The following is a 26,520-nucleotide window of genomic DNA, read 5'->3' on the forward strand; positions in this document are numbered from 1 at the left end:
GAACATCCATTATTACACCATCTATTTATACGTTACACGAATGCGGAAGCACCTTTACACTTTCACAAAGTTATTAAACTAAAAACAGTAAACAAGTATTAAGAACATTTTGTTGAAGTATAAAATTAGAGTACAACCCTTGATGGGTGGTCTAACACAACGAAACAACGAATTGAAACATTGATTATTTCAAGGACGATTAATCATTATGTATCGTGGTTGTTATTTACATTTGGTTTTAAATAAGCTATAATCAAAATATAATCGACTTAATTTTGTGTCGTCGTTCTTTTAATATTCCTTTTGCGTCTCTTTATTGAATTCTTTTAGTTATTTCAAACTTACAAGATAATTTTGGTATACAAGAGGTGCTAAGGCTTTTACATTTTGATAACAGAGTTACTTCTGGGGTTTTCTCTTATACGCAAAATTATGATGATTTATACTAGCATTGCTAAATCTTCACCTTTACATCATTACCTATATATCAATTAGCATTGTATACAAACGTAACCCAGTACTTTTCTTAAACGAGTTCTCTTATCTAAAAGATACGGCGAGTGAAACTTTCAATTGAACTTTTGACTTGCGTGAAATTCGTCTTGTTTGTTGAATGTTTTGTTAACCAAATAGTAGTTGTGAAAACACCCGCTACTTGCGGTCTTGAACTTGGAAATAACGAATAGGGTTGGGCTGTGTTGAACTGTGATTAGGATTCACGATACTAGTAAAGTTTACTTTGGTTTTTATACTATTTTTAATAAAAAAGAAAGGAGGATTAATGTATTTAGTAAGAATATGTTGCGTTTTTGTTTATGGTTATTATTGATATGTACTGGAGAGATTCCTCCTTTCTTATTAATATTATATAGGCTAATGTTTGGATGTTTGTTTGTTACTAGTACTCGGAAAAACTGATCTAACTGAAATATGGCATTCATGTCAAACATAGTCTGAAGAACATATGGAGTTAATTAGATTTTTTTTTAATTTCGTGCGGACGGAGTCACGGGTAAAATTAATTGGAATAAAGTACTTGTCTAGTTGCGAACATTGTGTTGAACAAATTCATTTGTTCATACAACTCACTGAACAAAAGAAAGTAAAAACTAGTTTGATTTACATAAGTCTACATTCCCAGTAGTCGACATTGTCACTAATTCAGTATACACTTGACGCCAAGTAAAAGTATAAATATTGAAGGTCAAATTGTTTTCTCTTTTATGTGTAATGTGCGATCAGTCACAGGTTGATTGTTTATTAATATTGTGATTTGTTTAGCAATTTTCTTCTATTGTATCGACAATTGTTTATTGGCAATATAAGTTCCCTATCGTTTAATAGAATGTTTATGGCATAATGTTTTTATTTGAGAAATCTTTTTAAAGTCTTATACCAATATCTATAACACAATGTACTAGATTGATTTTGTGTAATAAAATAGTACAATGATAATAGATGCGATCGGTCAAAGCTTGTTGCAAAATACTATTGAAATTGTAATTAATTTTAACTCATCAAGAATAGTGACAAGAAGAATGTTGTAATATTTGTTACTAAACTTGTTACTAAATAATAACTTGTTATAATACAAACTGATTGATTTATATTTGAATTATATCCTCTCAATCGTTTTTACTATTTACCAATCACTTAACCTTTCAACTTTTGCAAATCAAAGTTATGACGAAATAATACTCCTAGTTTAAAAATACATATTTTATGTTGGTACATTTTATCGGCCTTGAGTGTACGGGCCAATGTATAATCGTAATTGGAAGCAATCGCTGTCAGGCTGACGTTTTGACGGCAGCTCGCCCGCCAGCTTGATCGCTGTTGAAAAGCACTGCGCGTAACTTCACCTGATTTAATTATAAAAGTTAACACAAAACCTTGTGATGAATATTACACTATAATATTGCTTTATTAGAATATTATTTTTGAATCATTAATGAAAATGATTTAATTTATCGTTTGACCCACTTATTTTTTAAGTATAAAAATTGACACCCCAAGAGAATGCTTACACGATTTTTTTTCTAAAAATAAATCCATGGAGTAAATCTGCGAGGGTCCTGTCCATTAGTTACTTAAGAGGCGCGTGCCCTTGACGGATAGGGTGCAACCCTAATTTACTACATCAGACACGTTTTTGACAGCCCTTGTTTTTGAGTTAATACCTTTTCACTTATCCTCTGAAGGTAAAAAAAGATTGGGAACGCTTAAATATTTCCGTTAGTGATTTCTTTATTAAAATTTAATAAAATAGTCAAAGCTATGCATAATATAATTTCGTAATTGGACTTCGCTCATTTTGGCTTTTTAAAATTGCTTGTCACCTAAACACGCATTTTTTAACTCATTATTTATATATCAAAGTTTGGTACTTCCTTAGCTGTCAATTGCAATAGGTAGGAGTCGAAGACATGGAGCCTGTAAATTGGTTCAAATTGATTGAGAGCGGGAAACATTTGCCAGATATTTGTGCTCAGATTCGTTTTGATACGTGAGAAAACATGGATAAGCCGCTTATTATTTTCTCTTTTTTCCAGCGTTGACATAAAAGCATGAGTATACGCTATATTTAAAAATAGAGATGGTTTTAATTCAACTTTGTTATCTTCTCACTTAATTTTAATTTATGTCGCTGATCGTGCAGATATTATATTCAGCTTCATGTGTCTCAGTGGTCCCTTCACAGCTGTGCCCATAGCTTGTTAGTTTTTAAGCAATATTTAACCTTTAACAAGATGCGTACTAAAAAATCTGTAGTGAAATAATAAAAGCCTCTCAAGACTTTTTATATTGTAGAAGCATTTATTACCAGTCACTTATTTAAAGTTTTATTAAAGGTGTATCCACGATATGCTAGCATAACTAAGTTACGCTCCCAAAGGGCAGGATAACGTCGTTTGCTGTTTCCTCGGACAGGCTGACTTATGTGTCATTAGTGGAGAGCTTCCGATCGATACCTATCAACTACTACCTAGAAACAAAACGGTGCTATGTTCATTTAAAACATGTACTTAGCTTTGTTGAGTTTTCTAGTTGGGTAAGAAATTACATTACAAAACATAGTTTTCCTGTAATATTTTCATAAAAGTTTGATGTTTACGTAGGATTTGTCAAAAAATATTGTTTTCGCTATGCAATGAAACTAAAACAAGCACAAACACCTACTTACAGTTATTTGTTTTAGCCAAGTTTTTACCGTTATACCGCATTTAAATTCGCAAATAGATCGTATCTTTCCAAATAGCAAACGGTTTATATGTCGTCTACTGTATTTACAAAATGCACGGAAACAAGCAACATATAGAGGGAACATTGATTGCTTTTGAGGCAATAACGCGCTATCGGGGAAATCGCTCAACCCATTCCGGCCGATTGGGTGAATCCCTTACCAAGGGAAACTCAGACATTTCTCACAACAAACGGCTACTAGAAAAACGTTAACTTAATTTGTTTAGTTTAAATATTAGGGACTTACTAAGAATAAAACAGGAAGCAAGCCTCGGATAACGGACGAAAATTACGTCCATTAATGATTTGTTCATTCAATGTTAGTTCACTAAATGTCATATTAAATGTTCCATTAATTATTTTTCTTTTATAATAATGCTGTACTAATTGTCATCATTTTAACGTCTTTTATTAAAGTTCAATATGGCTTTTTTCGGCACAGACATAAAAAGGTTATGAGAAATTTGCGAACTGATTTATAATAATTTAGTTCAATCGAGTTCGAGAGCATATGTTAGGGGTGTAATTGCACGTGTTAGGCAAAGAGCTCGACTTTTTCGGTCGTCGCGTCTGATGTATAGCGTTGTTGGCTGCGATCGCCAAAATTAATGTTGGCTGTGAGCCCGTATATTGGATTAGCTGATTTTCAACGTTACTTTGAACATGTACGTTCATGTCTTCGAAAAAATAAGAACATAATAAAATTTTAGAATTTTTAATTAGCGGTATATAGAATTTATTAGATATATGTTTGGTCGCGTTAATAAATAGCAGACTAATCTCTATTTTCCGATGTTGATTTAAACAACGAGTTATATAAAATTAGACATTTTCTACCAGAATCAAAGATCCGGTTAGACTAGATCTATGGATTAATGTATTTTGATCAGACTGGACAAATTTCTATTTTGTATTTTACGATTGTTTCCTATTGATTTAGATATAAAACTTTTAGAATGCATATATATTATTTATTTAAACACAATAGCATTTAATAGTTCGTTCAACCAAAATGCAAGAATCGCTGTCAATATAAAGTTTCTCGATCATTAACGTCCGAAATTAATATACGATCTCAAACCAGCTATTGGAAAACTAATTTGTACAATTTTCAGATCAATCTCAAGGATCGAATATAGATTTCGGCCGTGAGTAGCCAGTCGAAAGCTTCGATAACATTAGAAGCTTTAAAATATAAAGTTAACAATTATACAACATAGGTTATTGACCCTTTTATGTCTCAACGTCTGCGGTGTCGTATCTATGAAATGAGCAGGAAATAGTGTGAGATGAACACGCTCCCATTACGTCGATATCCAATGCGGTTGCGATTCGAAGCGAGACGATACCTCGCTAACATATTGTGTTTCAGCGGGAAAGTACTGTTGCTTGAATTGACTGTCGACCTGGTCAGTATGTCGGAACTTTTATGGAAAATAGTTATATTTGTATTTGTTCACTTTTGAATAGGTTTACTTGATCTACCAATTTAAATGTAACCTATAGCTTATATCAAGAGATCATTCCCTTGGTTAAACTCGAGTCAATAAATATTTTTTAAAGAGTGATAGGTAGTAAAAGAGCAATCGGCTACCGAAAAGAAAGGGAAAAGGCAACTGCAATAACTAAAAGTTGCAGATGTATATTTTATCAAAATAAATAAAACTTTAATTATTCACTGAGTTATTGTCAAAATTTCCATTAGTTGTAAATAAACTCTGTTAGAATTATGGTTTCATTAAAATTTAAAATATTATTTTATATTTATTATAGAAGTAAGTCATGTATAAATTCCCTACATACCTAATCTAAGCATTCGACGTATACGAAGCACGATTATTTTTATATATTACAACATAACTTGCGTATACCCTTATTTAATACATAACTAAAATCATAAAGAGACCGATTGAGAAAAAAATGTAAATAACAATTTAACGTCACCATATAAACACCACGTTGTTACCATAAAGGTTCGGAAAGCCAGACAATTTCCTCCAGCTCGTGCAACAGTAATTCATAATTATTAGAATTGCCAACTTATTTTATGGCAGACATGTCTATCAAGTTCTAAATACGTGTAAGTTCCATTGATAAGTTTTCATTGACCACTTTTATTTTATAGAAGGAATTGTAGTTATGACCATTCTGTTATATTCTATGGTCTGTTTACACCGTCTATGGTTGAAGATTGATTTCACCGGATGCGCATGCGATTTATTCTTTGGAGGTGTATCTGTTTACTTCTTAAGATATTTCGTTAAGTTGTATAACTCTTTACTACACAACTATTTGTTTTATATTTTTATGTAATCTTGTAATCGTCCGCGTGGTATTAAAAATAAATCTATTAAAACATATAACCTGAGTCACTTGGGATAGTGTATTCTTTCACTATGGGGAGTCTCAACAGTGATAGAACTTTTCAAATACATTCAGTAATTTCGCAGCCTATTTAATGCAAGGAAACAAACAAATCGTTTCTTTTAATAATACTATTTAGTATATACTTGAATAAACAAACTTAAAGTACGTAGTTTTCAGGGCTTAATATATGTAAATAAACCCATACATTCACGCAACAATATAAAAGTCATTAATTTTGACACCGTCCGTCGGTTCCCATGCAGTATGAGAGTTGTGACGGAGTCTAGGAAATCCTATGTACGTTATGTCAGAGGAAATCCTTCAGCTGTACTCTACTGCCGCTATTACACACAGATAAATACTAGGTTACGGTGCAACACTTTAAAGAATTAAACTAACTATACATACTAAATATGAGTAATATAGTAGAGACTCTGTGGCTCAGGAGTTAAGCAATTGACTTGCAATCTGTAGATCCTAGGTTCGAACATTTGTACTACGTTTGTACATTTATCCGACATTTTTACGGTGAAGGAAAACACCGTGATGCAACCTGCACATATCTGAGAAGAGATTCAAAGATATGTGCGAAGTCAATTAACCCGCACTAGGCCAGTGTGGTTGGCTATGGCCTTGTTGCCACTAACTAAGGGTAGGCTTCGATCCCCTCAGTGTGGAAGTATAGTGAGCTGATGTTTGTATCAACTAAGAGTGTCTGTAATTATGTGTACGAAAACAATGCCCAATTCCGTATTCTCAGTGTGTCTATAAACATAAATCAAACACATCACTGAACAATACCAGGTGAATGTCTGGGAAGTTTTACACGTATTGTCTTCTTAACGCCTTACCTTTGTTCAATAACAAATTGTGTGTCTTTAATTGTAAGGATATAAAAAATATATTCGTATTTATGTTTGCAATCGAAAAAGTAAAAAAATATTATAAAAATATATTTAATAGATGTTATAAGATGGATATAATCATTACCATGATTATTTTCTATTAAAGGAAAACACAAACACACAAAAACAAAAATAAATGTACCGTAGTTACTAAAAATATACTGCAATTATTCTTAACTCATGTACAAACGATCGACCTATCCAAAACATCACGTAAATAATAGCAAGAAATTTGTCTATCTCTAAACACTCCTAGTAAAATTAAACGGACGTAAAACACATTCCAAACTGTATTAAATTCCATGTATAAACAGGAAAACGTAACTAACCTGAATATTTTAAAGCAATTGTCACAACAGCGTCCATTGCGGTTTATGTAACAAGAGTTATCATAAGCGACAATACTGGACCACAAATAAAGCCATTGCAAGCTTTTGACCCACCAACCAATGACTTCCAGGATAATTGAAATTTACGATTTGAATTGCTTAATGGATTTAAAAGCTAACGAACTAAACATTATTGTTGCGTTAATAAATTTTACTCTTGCATGTTGTAAATACATCAAAATTGTATGAATAATTTGAAAATTATTATTACAATATTGATTTACCTTTCAGAACTTATATTTTATTAGTAGTTTTGCTAAAAACATACCTAATTTTTTATCGGTTTAACAAAATTCGTCTTCACTTCAAAAAGGAAGGAAACTACACTGCACTGTAATTTAAAAAAAATCTTTCAAGATAAATAATTCGTTAACGTAACTTGTAATTTCAGACACTTATGTTAATGAATTAGTTTGATTGCGTCATATAATAATAATCCTTTAGCTGTAATGACTTAATACAATACGGCCTCCCGCAGGATGGACCGATGACCTGGTCAAGGTCAGTTCAGCAGTGGATATTAAAATATCGACTACTGCCCAAAAAAGTCGACACAAAAAATCATAAATAACACTTACTCTATTAATATATTTCAATGTGAAGGAAATACAATACAATATGTTAACTTATATAAGCTGTGAGCAAACCTCAGTTTCCATTTCAGATCGAAGTTGCACACGGCTTTGAATTAATTCCTAGGCTTGCGGTTTTCCTTGTGACGTATTGCTGTGACTAGCGCAATGTCCTTTTGTGTAATATCTCAAATTTTGACACGCGTTCTGCTTTGTTTGATATGATAGATGTTACAGTTTAATTTAATATATAAGGTCTTTAAAATATCGATGTTACAGTTTAATCTAATATAAAAGGTCTTTAAAATATCTGATATTTTGTATTAATGTTTCTCTTAAGGAACTAGCTTAGGGACAGGCTTAACTCTCATCACAAGTTAGCGATAGAAAAATGTAAACAAACACTAACTTAATATTCACTTCTACAGAATTAAATTTTACAATTATCATTTAATGATACACGTAACTGCATTACTTATAGTTAACATCAAATATTTATAATTACCTTGTATAAATATATCTTTAATTTAACATTGTGTTATAAACTTTCTAACACGGTTGGGAGGACGTAAGGTCCGAGTCGCCATATCGAAGCCAGTAAACATTGGATTTATAGAGATGTTTACTACTGCCCACGTAATTACGACAACTCCGAACTATTTGATACAAGATAATCAGAATAAATTCATGTAAAAATTATCAAATAAAATGGTAAATAGAAATCGGTTTGTGATTATCGATTGAAGTTAACAGCGTATACAAGAATATATACATGAAAATAAATGTTTATAGACTGCACGTATAGTAAATTTGTAGTTTCTCTTTAAATTTAATATAAAGGGCTTAACCTCTTGATCATAACTAAATTTTATGATGCTTTTGACTCAAGCGTAAATCTTATTGTTTATACTTTTCTACTTTACTAAACATTTCCTTGTTATTTAAATATTGTGAAGAATAAAACACGCTTTATCTTATATATAAAATTCTCGTGTCACAATTTTCGTTCCCATACTCCTCCGAACGGCTTGACCGATTCTCATGAAATTTTGTGAGCATATTGAATAGGTCTGAGAATCGGCCAACATCTATTTTTCATCCCCCTAAATGTTAAGGGTTGTCCTCCCCTAATTTTTTTTTATACAAACACGCGGACGGAGTCGCGGGCGACAGCTAGCGACTAAATAAAAGGATATTTGAAATAATAAAAATTGTACAACACAATTCATTTTTCTGTATTCTGATTAGTAACTCGAATGCTAATAGGAAGCTAACAGCCGTTCAATAAATGAGCCTAAAAATATATTTTTTAATTTTCCAAATGTCAAACTGATTAACAACACACGTCTTGCAGCATTCGTAATATGATAAATTGAAGAAAGCCTGTTCTAACAGAGGCGCAGTAACATTGGTACTTGCCGCGTCCTGTCTGTCAGTTTATGTTACGACATTTGATGAACACATCTGTCAATTTATTGATTATATCTCACGTTGAATTGAGTACGTTGTAACATATTATTCATTACTAGAAACTTCAAAGATTACAAATAACATAGTGTAATGTTACAATCTTATTACCTAAAGGAAATTGAGTTTTGAACAGGATATGTGTTGTTTTTATAATTACTAAATACAGTTTAATTAATAATCGAGATGTAATTGTAACACTAAAGTAATTTATAAAATTGCAATTCTTGATATTAAGCCAAAACCACAAAGTAAAACTGTAGTCAAAGTACATACTGTACATTAAACTGATATATAAACACGGCTAAACACTCACGTATGTACGTCCGGTGGCGGCACCGACTAGTTTCGAGCCCATCGGGGGCCCTTCATCAGGATGAGTGGCACTGGTATTATTTCGCGGACGCGGCCCGTCGCTCACTGATTTTATATATCAGTTTAGTCACTCACGAAAGTTTGAATAATTTAATACTGTACATTTTTGTGTATTACTAGCTGTTGCCCGTGACTGCGACCGTGCGGCATTAAAAACATAATTAGTGTTCTGTTAAGATAAGATCTGATCTTCTAGACTATGTTCTATATGTATCCCAAATTTTATCGCGATCTGTTCAACAGTTCTGCAGAAATCTTCAAAGAAACATCTATCCATCTAAACATTCGCATTTATAATATTAGTATGATAAAATTTCAGACCGTTAGTATTTGTTAAAATTTCACAAAGTTGTAGTAATAAATCTTAGATTGGAACTATACTGTTATAGTGAAGCAATACTTTGATATTCGCCACAACTCCCTACGGAGTTCAGAACCGTCGATCGTAAACCAGTGAACTCCCATTTAACTTTGCGACGTTAACTTCAGTTGAAAAGTTTTATTTCTTGTTTTTATAACAGTCTGTGGCCATCCATAACATCGTTTGGCTTTTTAAATGTACTCCGTAACTTTATACTTCCTTCTAACATCTTAGATGGAATAAAATATTTAAGGATTTTTGGCCGGATTTGAGGTATTTCGTTAGAGGATTTTTTGTTTGGTTTCATAAATATAACTTTACAGAAAAGCTTTAATGATAAGCGTCAATAATTAATTGATTCTAAAATTTATGTATGATTCTTGAATATAATCTGTGTCATATCCAAAAATAGTTTCCTGAGATCTGGCATAAGTGCCGGCTTTTGTTAAAATGACAATTAAAAAAAAATATCACACCAAAACAAAAGGTCAAGCACTATGGTACTAACAAGACAACTTTCCAACATACTCAAGGAAGCAACAATACTTAATTAAACTCAAGTCGGAAGTGTGAAAGAATGGCAAATATCTTTGACTATAGAGAAATGGACTAGGCAAAAGTCGCTGTTATTATCTCTCATCTTTCGCTATGTATGAGAATACAGAACGAGCATACCACACAAGCATAGAACTTATACGATTTTATTTGACAGAGGAAAATGTGAGCTCGTCTGGTCCTGTTATTTAAAAGTCAAAGGCAAATGTTATCGTCGCTCGTTATCATTGCGGTTTTCATGCGAAGTGGTATAAGTAGAATGCATTGTGATCTGTCACGGTCCGGTTGTTGTTCCCGTGAGAGTGATACGTACCCTGAACGTCTTCATTATGCACTTGACGATGTATACTTATGTCTCGTTAGTACTCCGCCATTGTTAAAGTTTGCTAATCGGAAATTCTACGATTGCTTTGCAGTTTTTTTTTCTTTATTATAGTAATGTATTTTTTATATAAAAAAAACAATTATTTATGAAACTTGTTCTCATTTAAAATATTTTAAAAACCTAATAATGAAGCTAGTATTTGGGTATACAAGTTAATTTTAATATTTTTACGGAAATTTTTTCAGAAAGTCTGAAAACACTTGCATAAATTTTCTTCTAATTCTAAATATTTTTATTTATTAGATTATTAACTAGCGGTTGCCCGCAACTTAGTCGACGCAATACATAAAAAAATAAATATGAATACTCTTTTGGTATTACATACAGACAGTCCAATTTAATTAATAGGATAGATTATTCCGTAACAGTTGGTTCTTTCTCTACATTTGTATTCGTTGATAATCGAACATATTACTAAATATCACAGTTAACATCGAATATTCAAAGTAATGTTATAAAAAATCGTATCCACATAGAATAACGATTCATGTGATAGTAAAACCCTGAAGCTGCACTTTAAAGACAGTTTTAATTTTATAAATAAACGTAACAAATTATGAACTGGTTAACAATTTTATTATAAAAAAACTCTTATTTAATTCATCTTAAACTCAGATAATCGTTCTCTTTCACTTTACAAAGGCGTGAAAATAAACAGATTCTTATTACAAATCCGGTGTCAACAAATTTTTAAAGTATTTTGAACTCTATTACAAAGCAATAAGAAAATACAGGGACTCTATAAACTATAGATGAATCGTGGTCATCTTAAAAAGGTCAGATCTGATTACCCAACAGTAAAGCCAGTGTAATGAAATCAAATTAAATTGAATAACCGACACCCTTCTAAGTGTAATCACTAGAATTGAGATGTTCATTCCACTAACGAGATAACATCGCGTTACATCACGGTTCATCTTAAACACCTTGTTAATTGAGAAATATTTCAATCAGGTAATGTGTCACTGAAACTTATGTTCACGTAATTTAATTTAGCTCAACTACATAATTCTGGTATCAGAGTAACCATGGGTTTCCGAGACTAAAATCCCCGATTAAAACATATTTTATTGCTATTTTGTCAAAGATAATAATGAGGAAATGTTTTATACAGATATTTTGGTCTCAGAAACCACTGGTAAATAGTTTCGTAGTAGGGATAAAATACGAAACATACTATTATACTTCTTGCTTTTGATTCTATTTTGGTGGCCTTCCGTTCACTACATTACTAGTCCTGTTTTTCTCTTCGGAAACTCTTCCATGTGGTTAAATTAAGTACAGCAGTGTAAGTACGCGTTTTTATTAAAATTTAACATAGAAGAATGAAACATTTTAATACGAACTGGTTTTTAGTAAACGTTCGAGTAATAGTTTGTGTGAATGACCTTAAGAAGCCACGCTAAATCCACGGACATTACGTAATGACGTCATCATCGTGAACATTTGATGTCATCAAGATATATTCCTCGAATTCCGTGTGTAATACACTTACAAGTTCATCATTAGTTTGCCAAACGATTTCATACCTTGAAAACAGAAGCATAAGACACTTTTTACTTTTAAGTTTATTTAAAAAAAGCTTTAAGTATTTATTGGTGTTGTAGCCATGACTTGTATAAAATATTTGTCATGTTACTTCATGTTCTCTTTTTTACACAAAAAAAACATTAAATTATAGAATTATTTACTGTAAAGAAATAATATCTTTGTCAAAATGTTTTTAAATGGTGATATTGGACCCAGAAACCTACGGTTACTTCGATATTGGTTCATATTTAGAAATATTCCTGTTTAAAAGACAAAGTGAAAAGAACGTTTATCTTTAAGTTAATTTAAACGTGATAATTCCATTACTAATATAACATTATGTACCATTTAACAGACTTAATGGCACTTTAAAATATCTAAAGAATTAGCTTCAGGCATGTAGCCATTTTAGTCGTCTGAGACACTTTAATAGTCAATGAGTTTAAACACTTTCGAATTTTTTAATTATACGTAGTGCTTGACCAATATTTTATTGTGGTCGAGCATGTCTTAGTATCTCCACGATGCTTGAGCACACCCACATCGCACCTAAACACAATAATTCGTATTTAAATTTTAAGGAAAGTCAAGCATCTAAATATGTACACTAGCTGTTGCAAGCGACTCCTTCCGCGCTGAATTAAAACAAGTAGTCTATGTCTTTTTTTTATAACAGAAGATGGCAAACGAGCAGCGGGAACACCGAGGTGTTCAACAACGCCCATGGACATCAGCAATACCAGAGGAACCGCAATCGTCTTCTTGCAAACTGTCTTTTACATCTATATAATTTTGAGTGACATCCAAGCAGTCTTTCTGGAGATATTTATCCTTCCATTCATCAGAGTTGAACTACGAATTTGTTAAATAAAATTGAACTATGCACCTATGTGATAACATTATTTGAAGTATTGTAATTTTCCACTCTTCTGTTTTAAAGATTGAAGAAAAACTTGCTCAAATGTTACTTATTTTAGCGCACAAATAAGCAAAAAACCTGTTTAACGTGCGGTATGTCATCATGTGGTTTTTATAAGTTCATTTGGTTATTGAACTTTGTATAGAAACTGACCAAAAAACTTGTTCGCAAATACCAAGCAAATTAAATCATTTGCAACTCAATTAGTTTACATTAAGTTTTTTATTATGTTTAAATTTGTTTTATAATTAGTACAAAAAATATGTTTTCTAATATTATCTTACAGCTTGTCAGTATATTTTTTGACAAAACTAATAGTAACTAACTGTAGATGTAGATAAAGAATAGTTACTACTAACAAACAAGATAGTAAGGTTATAGATTTATTTGTTAACTTTGGCTTCCATAGTAAAATCTTACGAACTATGACGTCATATCGCTAGCAACTGAAATTCTCGTTTGATGTTTTACGTTTTGGCAGTTAATTAAACGTACTAAAGTTAAATAATCGTAACTAAAGTAATTATAAGATAATTATTCAATCGTAACAAACAGGTCAAACCGAAATTTCTAAAAGCAGTATACAATACAAAATCATATCTGAATTATAGTTAAATATTCTTTGAAAGTTTTTTTTTTAGAATAGATCTTAGCAATTTTATAAATGCAAATGTTTAGATGGACGGATGGATGTTTGGAGATATCTCCGGAAAGGCTGAATGGATCTCGATGAAATTTTGCATACATATAGAACAAAGTCTAGAACACATAGGCTATATAATTATGTTTTTTTAATTCCACGCGGACGGAGTCGCGGGCAACCGCTAGTATTTAATAATTCTCAAAGTCTATCCATACAATACTTTAACTATTTGAAATAGGTTAAACGAAGTTATTCAATGTTATGTTTAATTTACATAATAAATTCATGCGATACTAACATTACGTTCGTTCCTTTAAATATTTTGATTGAAGGTTTGATAATCTGAAACATTAGTCTTGGTTATTTCTTGCTACTATTATTTACATAATCCTTTGCTAGTTTTAATAACAGCCATTATAAAGTATAAACTGTGAGCTCTGAAAATATAATTAATATCCAGCTCACTCTGATCTCTGATTGAAGGCATTGCCTACGCTAATTATAATTATACTTTGGTGTTTACGATGATGAAAATAATATTCATTAATATTGCGCGTGTAGTGAACGAACATGTTTGCAAAATCATCATGTAACTGGTAATAATATATCTGTTTGATGTGTTTTTATTATTTTTATGTAACTAAAAAACTATTGAATCGATTTTTAAATAAGAATAAGCGATTGACCTAATCTATATTTGTTTTTGTGTCGACTTTTCCTAGCGACGCTAGAATATTTCGACAGTATTGGACACAATATATAAATACTAAAACTATTATAACTATCTGTGAATTAAATTAAAATATATAGTTTATCTAGAGTATTACCAACACTTATTTAAGTCAGGACAGGTCGTACTCAAAGTCGTTAATTGGTAACTTATTTCGAGAAATCTATACTAAGTGACTATTCAATTCTGTGTTCATTTCCTGCGATCCTGGGTCATCTGTTATTATTCTAATAAATGTAATATTTCTTTGTTATCAGAGTTTCCTGGCAGCGAATGCTAAATGCTGGTGGGCGGGCGCACTGGCGGCTGCGACCGCGGAACTACGGTACGCTGGCTATGTGGCGCCCGGCGTTCTGCTGGTTGCTGGCGCGCCGCGGGCGCTCGAGACTGTCCGCGGAGCGTACTCGCGCTCCGTCCTCAAACCGCCCCCAACATATCTCATTTGTGGACTCGGTAAGTACTTATTATTATGGTCAAAATCACGTTATAAAGGGTAACGTAGACATAATAGAATTGGCGATCCTCCTACTCCTTAACGTCTATTCTTTTTTGTTTTTTAAGTTCGAAGAAAAATGAACTTTACTTTAAATTAATAGTAACTAGTTTAACATTATTGTATAGAACTTGTTAAATATTAAATGAACATTTAAAACGTCTAGTTTCTCATTTCTGATTGCTAAAAACCATAAATTACCTAATTTATCTGTCCGTGCTATAGAATGAGACTGATTTCAACCCACACATTATAAAGCTAGAGTTAGCTCCCGTATAACTTGAATTAATTCAACAAACGCTGTAATAAACTTGAAACTAGATTGCATCTAGTCCGGTGCACGAGGTGATTTATTGTCTGTGCTCAGTAAAACGTTCAGGTTTTATATAATTGTGAAGCGGTAACGGGCACCTTGGAAGCTATTCAGAATAAGGCGAAGGTACGCACAATCCTAAGATTATTGAACTGAGTTATAATACGGCTGAAGCTAATCTACTTGGAATTTCATTGTTTGCAAAGTGGTGGAATATTTGTGTTTATTTATAACTTAGAAATAACTACTCCCGTCTGTATTACAGACGTATTAGTGAAAATTTTATAGGTAATATTTCGTTCTATCAATACTGTACACAGCTGTATATTTTACGACATTTTCAGGAGGAAAAAAATCCTTTCTACGATGAGTCGTTATCGACTACGCGGCTGTGTGCTGCTGTAACGTTTTTGTTTTCTAAATGCATAAAAAATAATACCTGGCTAAATAAAGCTCTTTAAAAAAAATATAAAGCAACTTTACATACATTATTCCACAAAAAGCTTTTTTCACTGAAGCTTAAAGCTCGTAATTTCCGTTCTCGTGTGTAATTACGGAAAAATCGCTTTTCACATTAACTTCGCCTACATATAAGTAAAAAAAAAATCCCATCAACGTTTCCCACAATTTGCACACAATGAAGTTATAAGTAATGTGCGATGCCCACGCGGTCGGCTCTCTTTGTACCAGTGCACCTACGAACGACCTTGCAAGGACGTTTTGAATGTAGTTACAACCAAGCTTTTAATCGAATATACGTCAAATTTGCATAGCAATAGAGTCTAATTTTCATATTTCATTTAGGTATTGAAATTAGGTATTTGATTTGTAATTGCGATATTTGAGGGCTTATACATTCCTGTGTTCCGATAGTTATTTTTAATACATATTTGTATCGAAAAATTTGGTCAACAAATTGTAAAATTCACAATAAATCATAGTTCTGACTTTTGTAAAGATATCGCAATAAATTTTATCCGACAATCCTTTCAAAGAACTTTCAATAGAGCGTAGAAACATTTGGTAAACAAGTTAACAATAAGTGCCATTGATTCGAAAGATAGTTTCAAGAAAACTTCGATGTCATGTTTACTGCACAAAATTATATTTGTTTAGTAATATTTATGACAAAGAATATTGAAAATTAGAAAAGAGGCCGGACTATAAAACGTCCGAGCAATCATAATAAATTCAAAATAATTTACGGTAAAAATTTTCACATAATGAATAAAACCGTCCCTTTAATGCATTATAAAAGAATTTATGCAAGCAGGTGACTTGAATCATTTTGGAGTAATATTAAATTAATGGTTGGTTCATGCAATAAATGATCAATAAAAGTTTGTCATTATTATTTATTTACAATTTATATAAAACACATTACACAGTTATTAAAGTTATTGCATGTGTCCTTAAAAGCTTATTAAGTAAATTAAGATTAAAGTAAATACTTAAAATTGTGCAATGCCAATTATTAAACACTTTTGTCTTTATTTAATAAGCGTCAATCAGGGCAATTTGGCAAAGTCAAAATGTTTGGTAATAAGTACATATTTTTAATTATAATATTTTACAACTAAATATCTTTCATATCCAGTTTAAAATATTAAAAAAAACAATGAAATATTATTTAAATATTAATTAAAAGATAGTCTTAAATCTATGATATTAAATAATAAATTTAAAAACGAATAATTAACTAAAATATATTATTAAAAGGAGTCCATTTAGGCAAGGTTCCGAAGATACTGGAAGCGTTCCCCCTTATAATTGTTTCAGTAATATAAAATTACTTGCTCTTGCCTGCGATTCCGTCCGCGAGGAAATTAAAAAAAAAACTTAGCTAAGCTTTATATCTTCAAACATTCATACATCTAAACATTCACTTTTATAATATTAGAAAGTCTTTGGTACTTTTTTTTGTCTAGTTCTACTTTTTTCATATTGTTTTATTTATTAGCAATCAGATGATTTATCTTGGGTTTAAGCATGTTTCCTACACATTTTAAAATATTATACGCTAGAAGAAAGTAAACTAGCTTTAGAAAATCAACGTTCGTATCTCAACAAACTGTATTGCTTATCAAAAAGTATTTGCAACATTGAATTCACAATTGTTGACATTAAAGCCCCCAGAAATGTCAGTAATGGTAAGATTAAAAGAGTACACTTGATGCACTTACAACATATTTAACAAGCTGAATGTATGAATGTTTCAAATTCGGAAGAGATGTAGCAACTTTACTTAAGTGGACACCATTTTTGGAATGTCATGAAACTCAGGGATTGTTGTTTCATAATGCTACTTGACTTACAAACTATTAAAGCAAATGTATTTATTTTAAACAAATCTTAATTTGACATTATTAAAGATTTTTGTAATCTTATAAAAATCAATTAAACAAACTTTAGTATAAAACGGTACTGATTTAAATATCAAAGTTCGAAGTTCAGAATTGTGATGTGATTTAATGAAAAAAAAATGCCAATTCGTAGCAATTCGGATTCGAGAAACTGTGTAAAAATATGAAGTTGTCTGCGTTAAACCTCATTTCGTGCCATTTCATCTTTTGAACAATATATTTGACAGAACGAAATTAATTTAAAGAAAAACTTTTACTTTCTTCCAATTTTCAAGACCATTTCGATGCTTCGTCGAGATTGAACTTGCTTTTACCGGTCGTTAAGTGACATGACAATGTAATACCATGAATTTAAATTCTGCATCATCCAGGTTAACTCTACTTACAAGTTTTCCCATAGTGTCCCCTTTTATTACCTATTAGCGTAACATGGTAAGTAAAACCTGATTCGTAGAGGTTTTATCTTTTCATTGTATACAAGGTATCTGTAGAAAGCTGATGCCATTAAAGCATTATGTAGAACAAATTTAACCCTTTATGACAGCTTAAAGCAACTTCATTAGTGCGACATTACATTATGTACATATAATAAACCATACCACGAAGCTATCTCCGTAATTTAGTAGCGCTATATAAATAATAAACTAAAGTCAAGAAATCTTACTAATATTATAAATGCGAATGTTTAGATGGATGGTTGGATGTTAGAAGGTATCTCCAGAACGGCTCGATTTAGATTAAATTTGGCAAAGATATAGAACATAATCTAAAAGATCGTATAGGCTACAAATAAGTTTTTTTAATTCGCACGGACGGACTCGCGTACGACAGCTAGTGTATATACAATCTGGACAGTGATAAATAACAAACCGACAGATGTTTGACATAGTATGTGAATGCTTACGAAATGTTTGCAAATTTAATAACAAATTGGTGTCTATCTGGAAACACTTAATTTTACACGCATCAGTATGCATAGTTACCCAGCGGGAGGTAACAGGTAATAGTATTGGAGTTCAGTATTACCGCACCCATTTCACTTACATCGTCTACGCAAATTACCTTATACCTTTTCGCGGTACGCAATGTTTTCAATTACGTTTTGTAGGGCTACTTATATCGGTTGCAGTTCGTTGAATTACTGTTAAAACGGCAAATTGTTACAAGCTTTAACCTACTTCTATACAAATTTAATTAGAATGGTGAAAACAGTAGCAGAATTTCTTATTTAAATCTTATTCTTGGTCCGTCTTATTCTTCCAAAATACATAGATCTAAAATATTTTAGATTTTAGAAATTCTCGTGTCCATGATAGTTAGTTACCATCGTTCGTAACGGTTAAACCGATTTTTATAAAAATTTTATATGCATATTCAGTTGGTTTGAATCTGCTACTTCCTATATTTTTAAATTCGGCATGGACGGAGGCGCGGACGACAGCTAGTATCTTTGTACATTTGTTTCATTAGCCCAAATTCACGGTAAATATCCAGTTCAAGCTTTATATTGAAGTTGTGTAAACTTTTTGTCTTTCCAAATCCATGTATTGTTTATATAATATCGTAGTACCCAATGCCGTATAAAAATTAAGAAATGTTTATTTAATCTGTAATCAAAAGTGTACGTAATCGTATGTAATTATATATTTCGGATTGCTTAAAATCATCCACGTAAATATCGATAAACCCGGCTAATCGATTCTCGTACAATAAACAATGATTACAAACGACATATCGATAATTGATCGCAAATTGTAACAATAGCAGAAAGCGGTCGCGGCTCGTGCCGGTCTCGCAACATGTTGTCTTTGTCAATGAGAAAACAATCATTAAATCGAATTAAGATCGATTATCCAGCAAGCAGGTGATACAATGTTTCAAAACTTGTTATTGCATAGGATAATCTTACTTCTTACAAATATTATAAATGCGAATGTTTAGATAGATGGATGTGTATTTGAAGGTATCTCCGCAACGGCTGAAGGGACCTCGAAGATATTTGGCACTGATGTAGAACATAGTCTGGAAGAACACATAGGCTACTTATTTAGTGTTTTTTAAATTCCGCGCGGACTAACATAACTAATGTGAAATTAAACCATTATAGCATTTATTTCTTTGTTAGAAGTTTGAATGATTAATGATTGCAATAAAGACTAATTTTAGTTATTTAAATATTCCATCTTAAATCATATTTCAGTGTTGTACAAAATTGTTCTGAAATGCATAAACATATTCTATAATTGGTATATAATTGTACCAGTTTCCAGCGACAGTAATAAACACGTGCCTGTTTGTAAATAATAACATTCTTTATAATAAATATGTGTAAAATTAAAGCTTTGACCTCAATTACTGTGCAGAGAATGTTGAGAATAATTTAAGAGAATCGTTTAGCACACATTTCCTGGAAAACTTGTATACTCGTAAATAGCTTGTTATTTCACATTTTAATGCTAACATGTTTATACAATAGGTTATATTCCAAGTACTTGTATAATAATTTGTTATTTCTAGTATTTAGTTAAATAATACAACTTAAATACATAATTTTGCATATGCTGACATCAGAAATTATAGGTTATCGAAATATAGTAATTGTAACATAAATACTTAAAATAATTATGTAATATTATATTTTTCATAAAAGTTAAGTCTATTTAAACATATTGCATTAAAAAAAAATAATCAATGACCAGAAGCGTCAATAGCCTAATGGTTAAAGGTACGGATTTCCGACCACGAGGTCGGGGGTTCGAATCCCGCCATTTGACTATTGTCGTAAACCATATCCTAGCACAAGCCTAGAGCTTAGTTGGAATGGTTAAAGAAATATTAGTAAATTTACAAAAAAATCTGCTAATATTTTATAATAATAAAAAAAATTACCTTAACTTACAATATGTCGTATGCTTCCAATTTTATAAAACTCGAAAATTCACAAAAGAAAAAAACATAATACGTACTTCCTTGTTGTAAATTATCATTTTTTTTGGTATAAAAACTTAATGAATTTTTAAATGACAAAAATTCAATGTGAAATCGCCGTGCGCTTTTACCTTAGGACCGGTATATTAACGACCTTCAGAGGCCTTGCGCCGGCTGCAGCGGGCAGAGGAAATTTCTCCGCACACTCACTATTCACTACACTACGCACGGCTTGTTATTTTATTTATATTTCGAATGCAGGTCTCAGCGAAATCATACGAGCTTTCTTAAATAGCTTGCAAAACATTTACGCCGTTGTTATGAAGCAAATTGTAATATAAATTTACGTTTACCGCCGTATAGTGTAGTGTAGACTATTAAACTGTATGGCTATTCAAACTTTATAACGGCTCGCAGTTTACACTGACGCTGCGCTGAACGCAAATTTAGGTGTTGACCAGATGTAAAGACGCTTTCTTTCATTCGCAGCTACTCCAAATCTTTTAACAACACCTTAAACAGAGTTACATGGCCTTATTTCGCTTAAGCTTGCGATATTTTTAAAATTTCAGATATATCATTTGAAATTATTTAATAAAACGACCTAGAAGTCACTAATAACTTCAAAAAGCTTCACTTTCCAATTTAACTTTCTAATTGCGAAGTTGAAACGATTCCTTTATTAGATTTTTTTTAATTACCAACATAATTACTGGAATAAAACAAACAACTCTCGCTACAGTGGGTCCATTCAATCGAACAACTTTGCTAATAAAACAACGCTGAAAGTAGTTAGATGTGCGCAATTAAAATAAAAGGAAGATGTGTCCATATTCGTAGACAAAACGCAAATAGAGATGGGTAAATTAAAATTATTAATATGTTTTTAATCTCACAGACGCTTAATATTATCATTATTAAAGTTTTTCTTTTGTTTACAATGGTTTTAAATCCATATTTATAGTATTTTAAACATAACTGGCTATTTTGATGAAGTAAATATATGAAATAGTATTAATAATCCTCAAAGTATAATACTTTACAGCGACTTTATAATTGGAAATTACTGTAATTATATTTAGATACTTTGAAATATGGAATTCATAAAACACATAGCCACATGTCGGGGATCGAAGTTGTAGGTATAAATTTCAATCCTGTCCGGTCATGTCCACCGACGCTAAATATGTTTAGTATGTTTAAAATTATAAATTATAAATTATATTTTTAGTCAGTCTAGTGATTTAAACCACAGCGAATTGTAGTAGAGTCGAGTGCCATATTTAGCACCGATCAACTCTTACTGTTGTAAGTAAATCAAAGCTCGCCTTTCTCCACACTTTATATGGAGTTGACTTTTGATGTCCGCATTGCGGAAATTCATCAAAAGCGAAATGGAATTTAAATTGTATTTAAATGTTTAACAATAACGCTGACAAACGAAGCGATTTCTAAACCCTACAAGAGATATCTACTCTAACTCTCGTACTACCATTTAACTGTTCCGTAAACAATCCCTTAGTGTTGATTAATATGAGAAATCAAAGCTAAGCTAATGCTTACTGAAATACTACTAAACTGTTCTAAGAAATAATATCAGTGCTCATATAAAAAAGTGATTTAATTACGTAGCCGATTAAATCGCCTCAAGAATAGGTTTTTTTTATATTCTTTGTTAGATTACAGTTATTATAATTAAGAACTTTTCAAATTCACTATTAATTTACTATCAATAATAATGACAGGGATGACGACGACAGGGTTTTTTTACAGAAAATTATGGTCCCAGAAACCTAAGGTAAATAATTTTTCACGCAATCTTTCCTAAGACAAACGGATGAAACTATGTTTCATATTAAATCTACTTATCAAAATATTTTACATCATTAAAATTATCCAATATGTTGCAACATTTCATAATTCCAATCATTAGTACTGCCTTTGCATTAGTATTTGGTAATAATCTCACAACAGAAAATCATTTGATGTCATTTATGTTCAAAACTCATCCATCAAATTCGGCACCTGAGTCTCGACTAACTTAAATACCAACTTACATCTATCATTTAACATTACTACTATAGATCCTAAAACAAGGGAATAAGGTACAAAATTAATTAAAAATTAAAGTATAAATGGTAAATAGTTTTTGGTAAAACAAAGATTTAAGACAGTAGAAGTCTTGTCAATTTTATTACGCCAAAGATAGCATCTGAACGACTCCCGCGCAACAATAGTTTAATTATCACACGTCTCTGATAATTAAAATTTAAATATTGATGACCAAAAACATCGTGTAATTTTAAAATATTAATACACCGGAAATTATGTCTTATTGAAACTCGTGTGAATTTCTTCTCCAATAGATACGATATGTTCTCTATAAAAGAACAAGTAATGCACATCTCATGAGAACAGCGAAAGTATTCTTAATGAGTTATACCTCAGGCAATTCGTACGCCAACTCCAACCATCAAATTGGATCTCGTTTGACACACTCTTCCGACAGCGTCACGCACAAACGAAAATCAAGCCTATCATTTAATATCAAGGTCGATTATCGATTGATAGATTCGGTTAGATATTATCAACGCTCACACCAGTAAATAGAGCATACTTTCGTATGCAAATGTAAGATTGTCGTTGATTATTTCGTACTGACAAGCAAATTAACCGATGCTTTTGTCTAGTTCGGTGGTATTAGCTATGATAGTAGATTGAGAGAGGCGATAAGGGTATAGGCGAGCCGTTCAATTAAACAGCTCATTTGATCATATGAATGAAATAACATGGCCGATATGACTCGTTACTTAATGTTAGTTAACTGGACGAAACTTTCTTTTAATCGACGCTATTGTGTACAGAGAACACTTTCACGTGTATGCATATCAAATAATTTGTATTCATTGATTTGCTTATGTAAAACTGTAATCTTAAGGATATAGGATTGAATTTCTAAATAAAGAAGTTTCAATGCATGTGTTTTTGAAAATTATAGATGTTCTGATGATTTTGCTTGTTATCTTTAGTAATGTAAAGTATTATTTTACACGATAATATATTTTTTAAATTGTAAAGTTAACCAATAAATCTTATAAATATTATGAATGCGAATAGTTGGATAGATGGATAGCTGTTTATTTGAAGGTATCTTCAAAACGGCTGTACAGACTTTGCTGAAATTTGGCCATAGATGTAGAACACAGTCTGGAAGAAGACGTAGATTGCTACTTAAGTTTTTTTTTAATTCAGCGCAGAGGTAGTCGCAGGCGACAGCTAGTACTGTTTAAATTAAATGTTAAAACTCAAATTTTGTCTGTCTTTAATATAATTTAATACAAAACCACAAGTAAACCAGACGATCAAACTATCGTAGCGCATGATCAATGTACTACAAGACTGTCATTTGTTTATTCAATATTGATTTTGATAGAACCAGTGTTGCATGTCCATGGTGTCAATAAATGTCATCATAAGCTTGTAATGTTGTGACAGCGTGACAGTCATTTGACAAGTTTACTGAACAGTAAAAGTACTGTGATAGATTTTATACCTTAAAGTTATATGGTAGTAAGATAAAATTTCTATTTCTTTTAATATAAATCACAAATATATAACCACAGAGTATCAACTAGATAGATCAAAGAATGCCGAAATGAGGCAAAAGAAGTAATTAATACGCATAGGAATAGTGAAATTTTATTGAAAGCGAAAGCTAAAATATTATTTAACATTGATAATGAAATCGAGACTTGTTGAAATATTTACTACAGTTAAGTGCAATTAAGTGACACTATCTAATTGAGTTATTAACTTTTAAAAGATTGTGCTTTTTATCTATTTTTATAAGTATTTGTTCTGTTTATGTTATTGTAAAACAAACCAACGGTTACAGACCCATATACAGATCCTTTATATTTGAAATTGAAATTGACAAAATAGAATGTACTATCAGGGAGTTTTACAGTATTCCACTTTAAAGTAGAACACCGCAAAGAGCCCTGACGGTACAATCATGTAAAAAAAAATTAACCTCACTCAACGTCAAAGGTAGCACAAGTTGACATAAGTTGTTGCTGTTTATTTACAGCAACAAACATCTCGTTTGTCATAAGCTTGTTTATGGGCTATGGGTTCCGGACTCAAACGGGTTCCGCAGAGACATCCCGACACCGTTAGCACATTGAATCGTTGACCCTCGCATTGCTTCGTCTTTAATCTGATATATAATTAAGGGAGCTAATAAAATATTAAAATTTGTACGTTAATAACTATGTGCCTATATCCTAGTAATAAATTATGATGACTTTACTAACACTATTAAGAGATAAGCTACAAAATATTCACGTGCATTTTATATATTTTCAATTTAAAGTATAAAATGGCAGGTCATTGACATTCAATCTTTTATTTTTTCTTAAGCGAAATGTCGAACAAAGATTAAGATTTGTGCCACGTGTCACACAGATTAGTTAATAAAAACTTTTAAAATTAAATTGTGGAACATAATTTTCATACTGTTTTTACGGTGAGAAATTAACAAGTATTGTCCATACAAACTCTTATGGCCTGTGATTGTTTCTATCTTTCGTCACATATTTTACCTTCAATTGTTTTCAAACTAAGTTTCTTTTGTCATATTCCAACAACAAAAAAAAAAGTATACAACGCACCGTACCCTAAAGGTGTAGGCAGAGGCCTTGCCTACATTTCATAGTATTCATGGATATATTTATTTTCTTTTATTTTATAAATCGACTTTTCATTTGTCACAACATTTTGTACTCATCCGCTTTCATTGAATGTTAAATATTAATGTATATATGTTGAATATTTTGAAGCTAAATTAACACAGTAAATAAACGTAAATAGCGATATTCTATGTCAATGAAATTAGAAGACTAATCGTATTATATATCATGAGAATGAATATTAATAATATTAAATTATTCAAACTTTCGTGAGACATTATACTAAACTGATATAAAAACGGCTAAACACCCATGTCCGCGAAATAATGCCAGTACCACTCATCCTGATGAAGGGCCCCCGATGGGCTCGAAACTAGTCGGTGCCGCCACCGGACGAATATACGTGAGTGTTTAGCCGTTTTTATATCAGTTTAATAATAATCTTGTCATGTTATATGTAACATTGTCTGTAGGCGAGACTGTACCATTTCCTTTTGTAATATTATACCTTATAATTTGAGATCGATTGATGCATCCGGTTGGTGGTGGTCTACCGTTTATTTGTAGATGTCGCGATGAAATACAAAAATGACACCGTCATGGTGTTACAAGTTCAATAATGAAGACGAATGAATAATAAAACTTACAATCACATATTTATAAAAAAACATAGAAAGGTAATAAAATAAAGAGTTCAAAAGTACAAATAAATTAATAAATTATGTTTTTTTTTTAAGTTTGTTGATTTGATTTCGGTTTTGAATTAAAATTATTCTAATTTGATATATTAAATCTTTTTCACTATCATACAGCACGGAGAGTAAAAGTCGGCTGCAGATAAAAAATAAAATGTTTGGATTTTGTCCGCAAAGAAATAATGAAGTTCGCGTCTCCAACAATGGCCTCCATGTTGCCCCACTTCTCATAAACGTGCAGTTTCTAATCCTAATAAGTATTCCATATTCAAACTTGTATTCTTTATTTAAAAATGCGTCACATTGTTCGTTTAATTACTTCATTTAAATTGACATCAATTTAATTAAAAAAATTACGATAAAATTAAAACCTTTTCTACAAAATAGGACACTATAGACGTTTACCAATTAATCACGTGCTTTCAAATCACATATATTTTTAAGTACTTTTACGTTGGCTTTCTTCGTTGCTTAGGAAGTGGATTAATTAATCATTTCTTTTATATTGCTAATTTGTTTTTTTAGAAAATATTTTCTAGTACAAACACGATATTATTTATTCCTTTGCACTAATAACATACATCATTTTTAATGTT

The 26,520-nt window shown here is 31.4% G+C and overlaps 1 protein-coding gene across 1 annotated transcript in view; it reads left to right on the plus strand.

The window, feature by feature from the left end:
- The window catches only part of knockout (Stork-head domain-containing protein knockout), a 124,752-nt gene that overhangs the window by 53,695 nt on the left and 44,537 nt on the right, over nucleotides 1–26,520 (plus strand). The window contains exon 3 of the mRNA XM_013322545.1: nucleotides 14,699–14,894. Within this exon, the coding sequence (XP_013177999.1) occupies nucleotides 14,699–14,894 (196 nt within the window). The remainder of the gene's footprint in view (nucleotides 1–14,698; nucleotides 14,895–26,520) is intronic.

Source organism: Papilio xuthus, unplaced genomic scaffold (genome assembly GCF_000836235.2).
Source record: "Papilio xuthus unplaced genomic scaffold, Pxut_1.1 DF825928.1, whole genome shotgun sequence".
NCBI classification, from domain to species: Eukaryota; Metazoa; Arthropoda; class Insecta; order Lepidoptera; family Papilionidae; genus Papilio; species Papilio xuthus.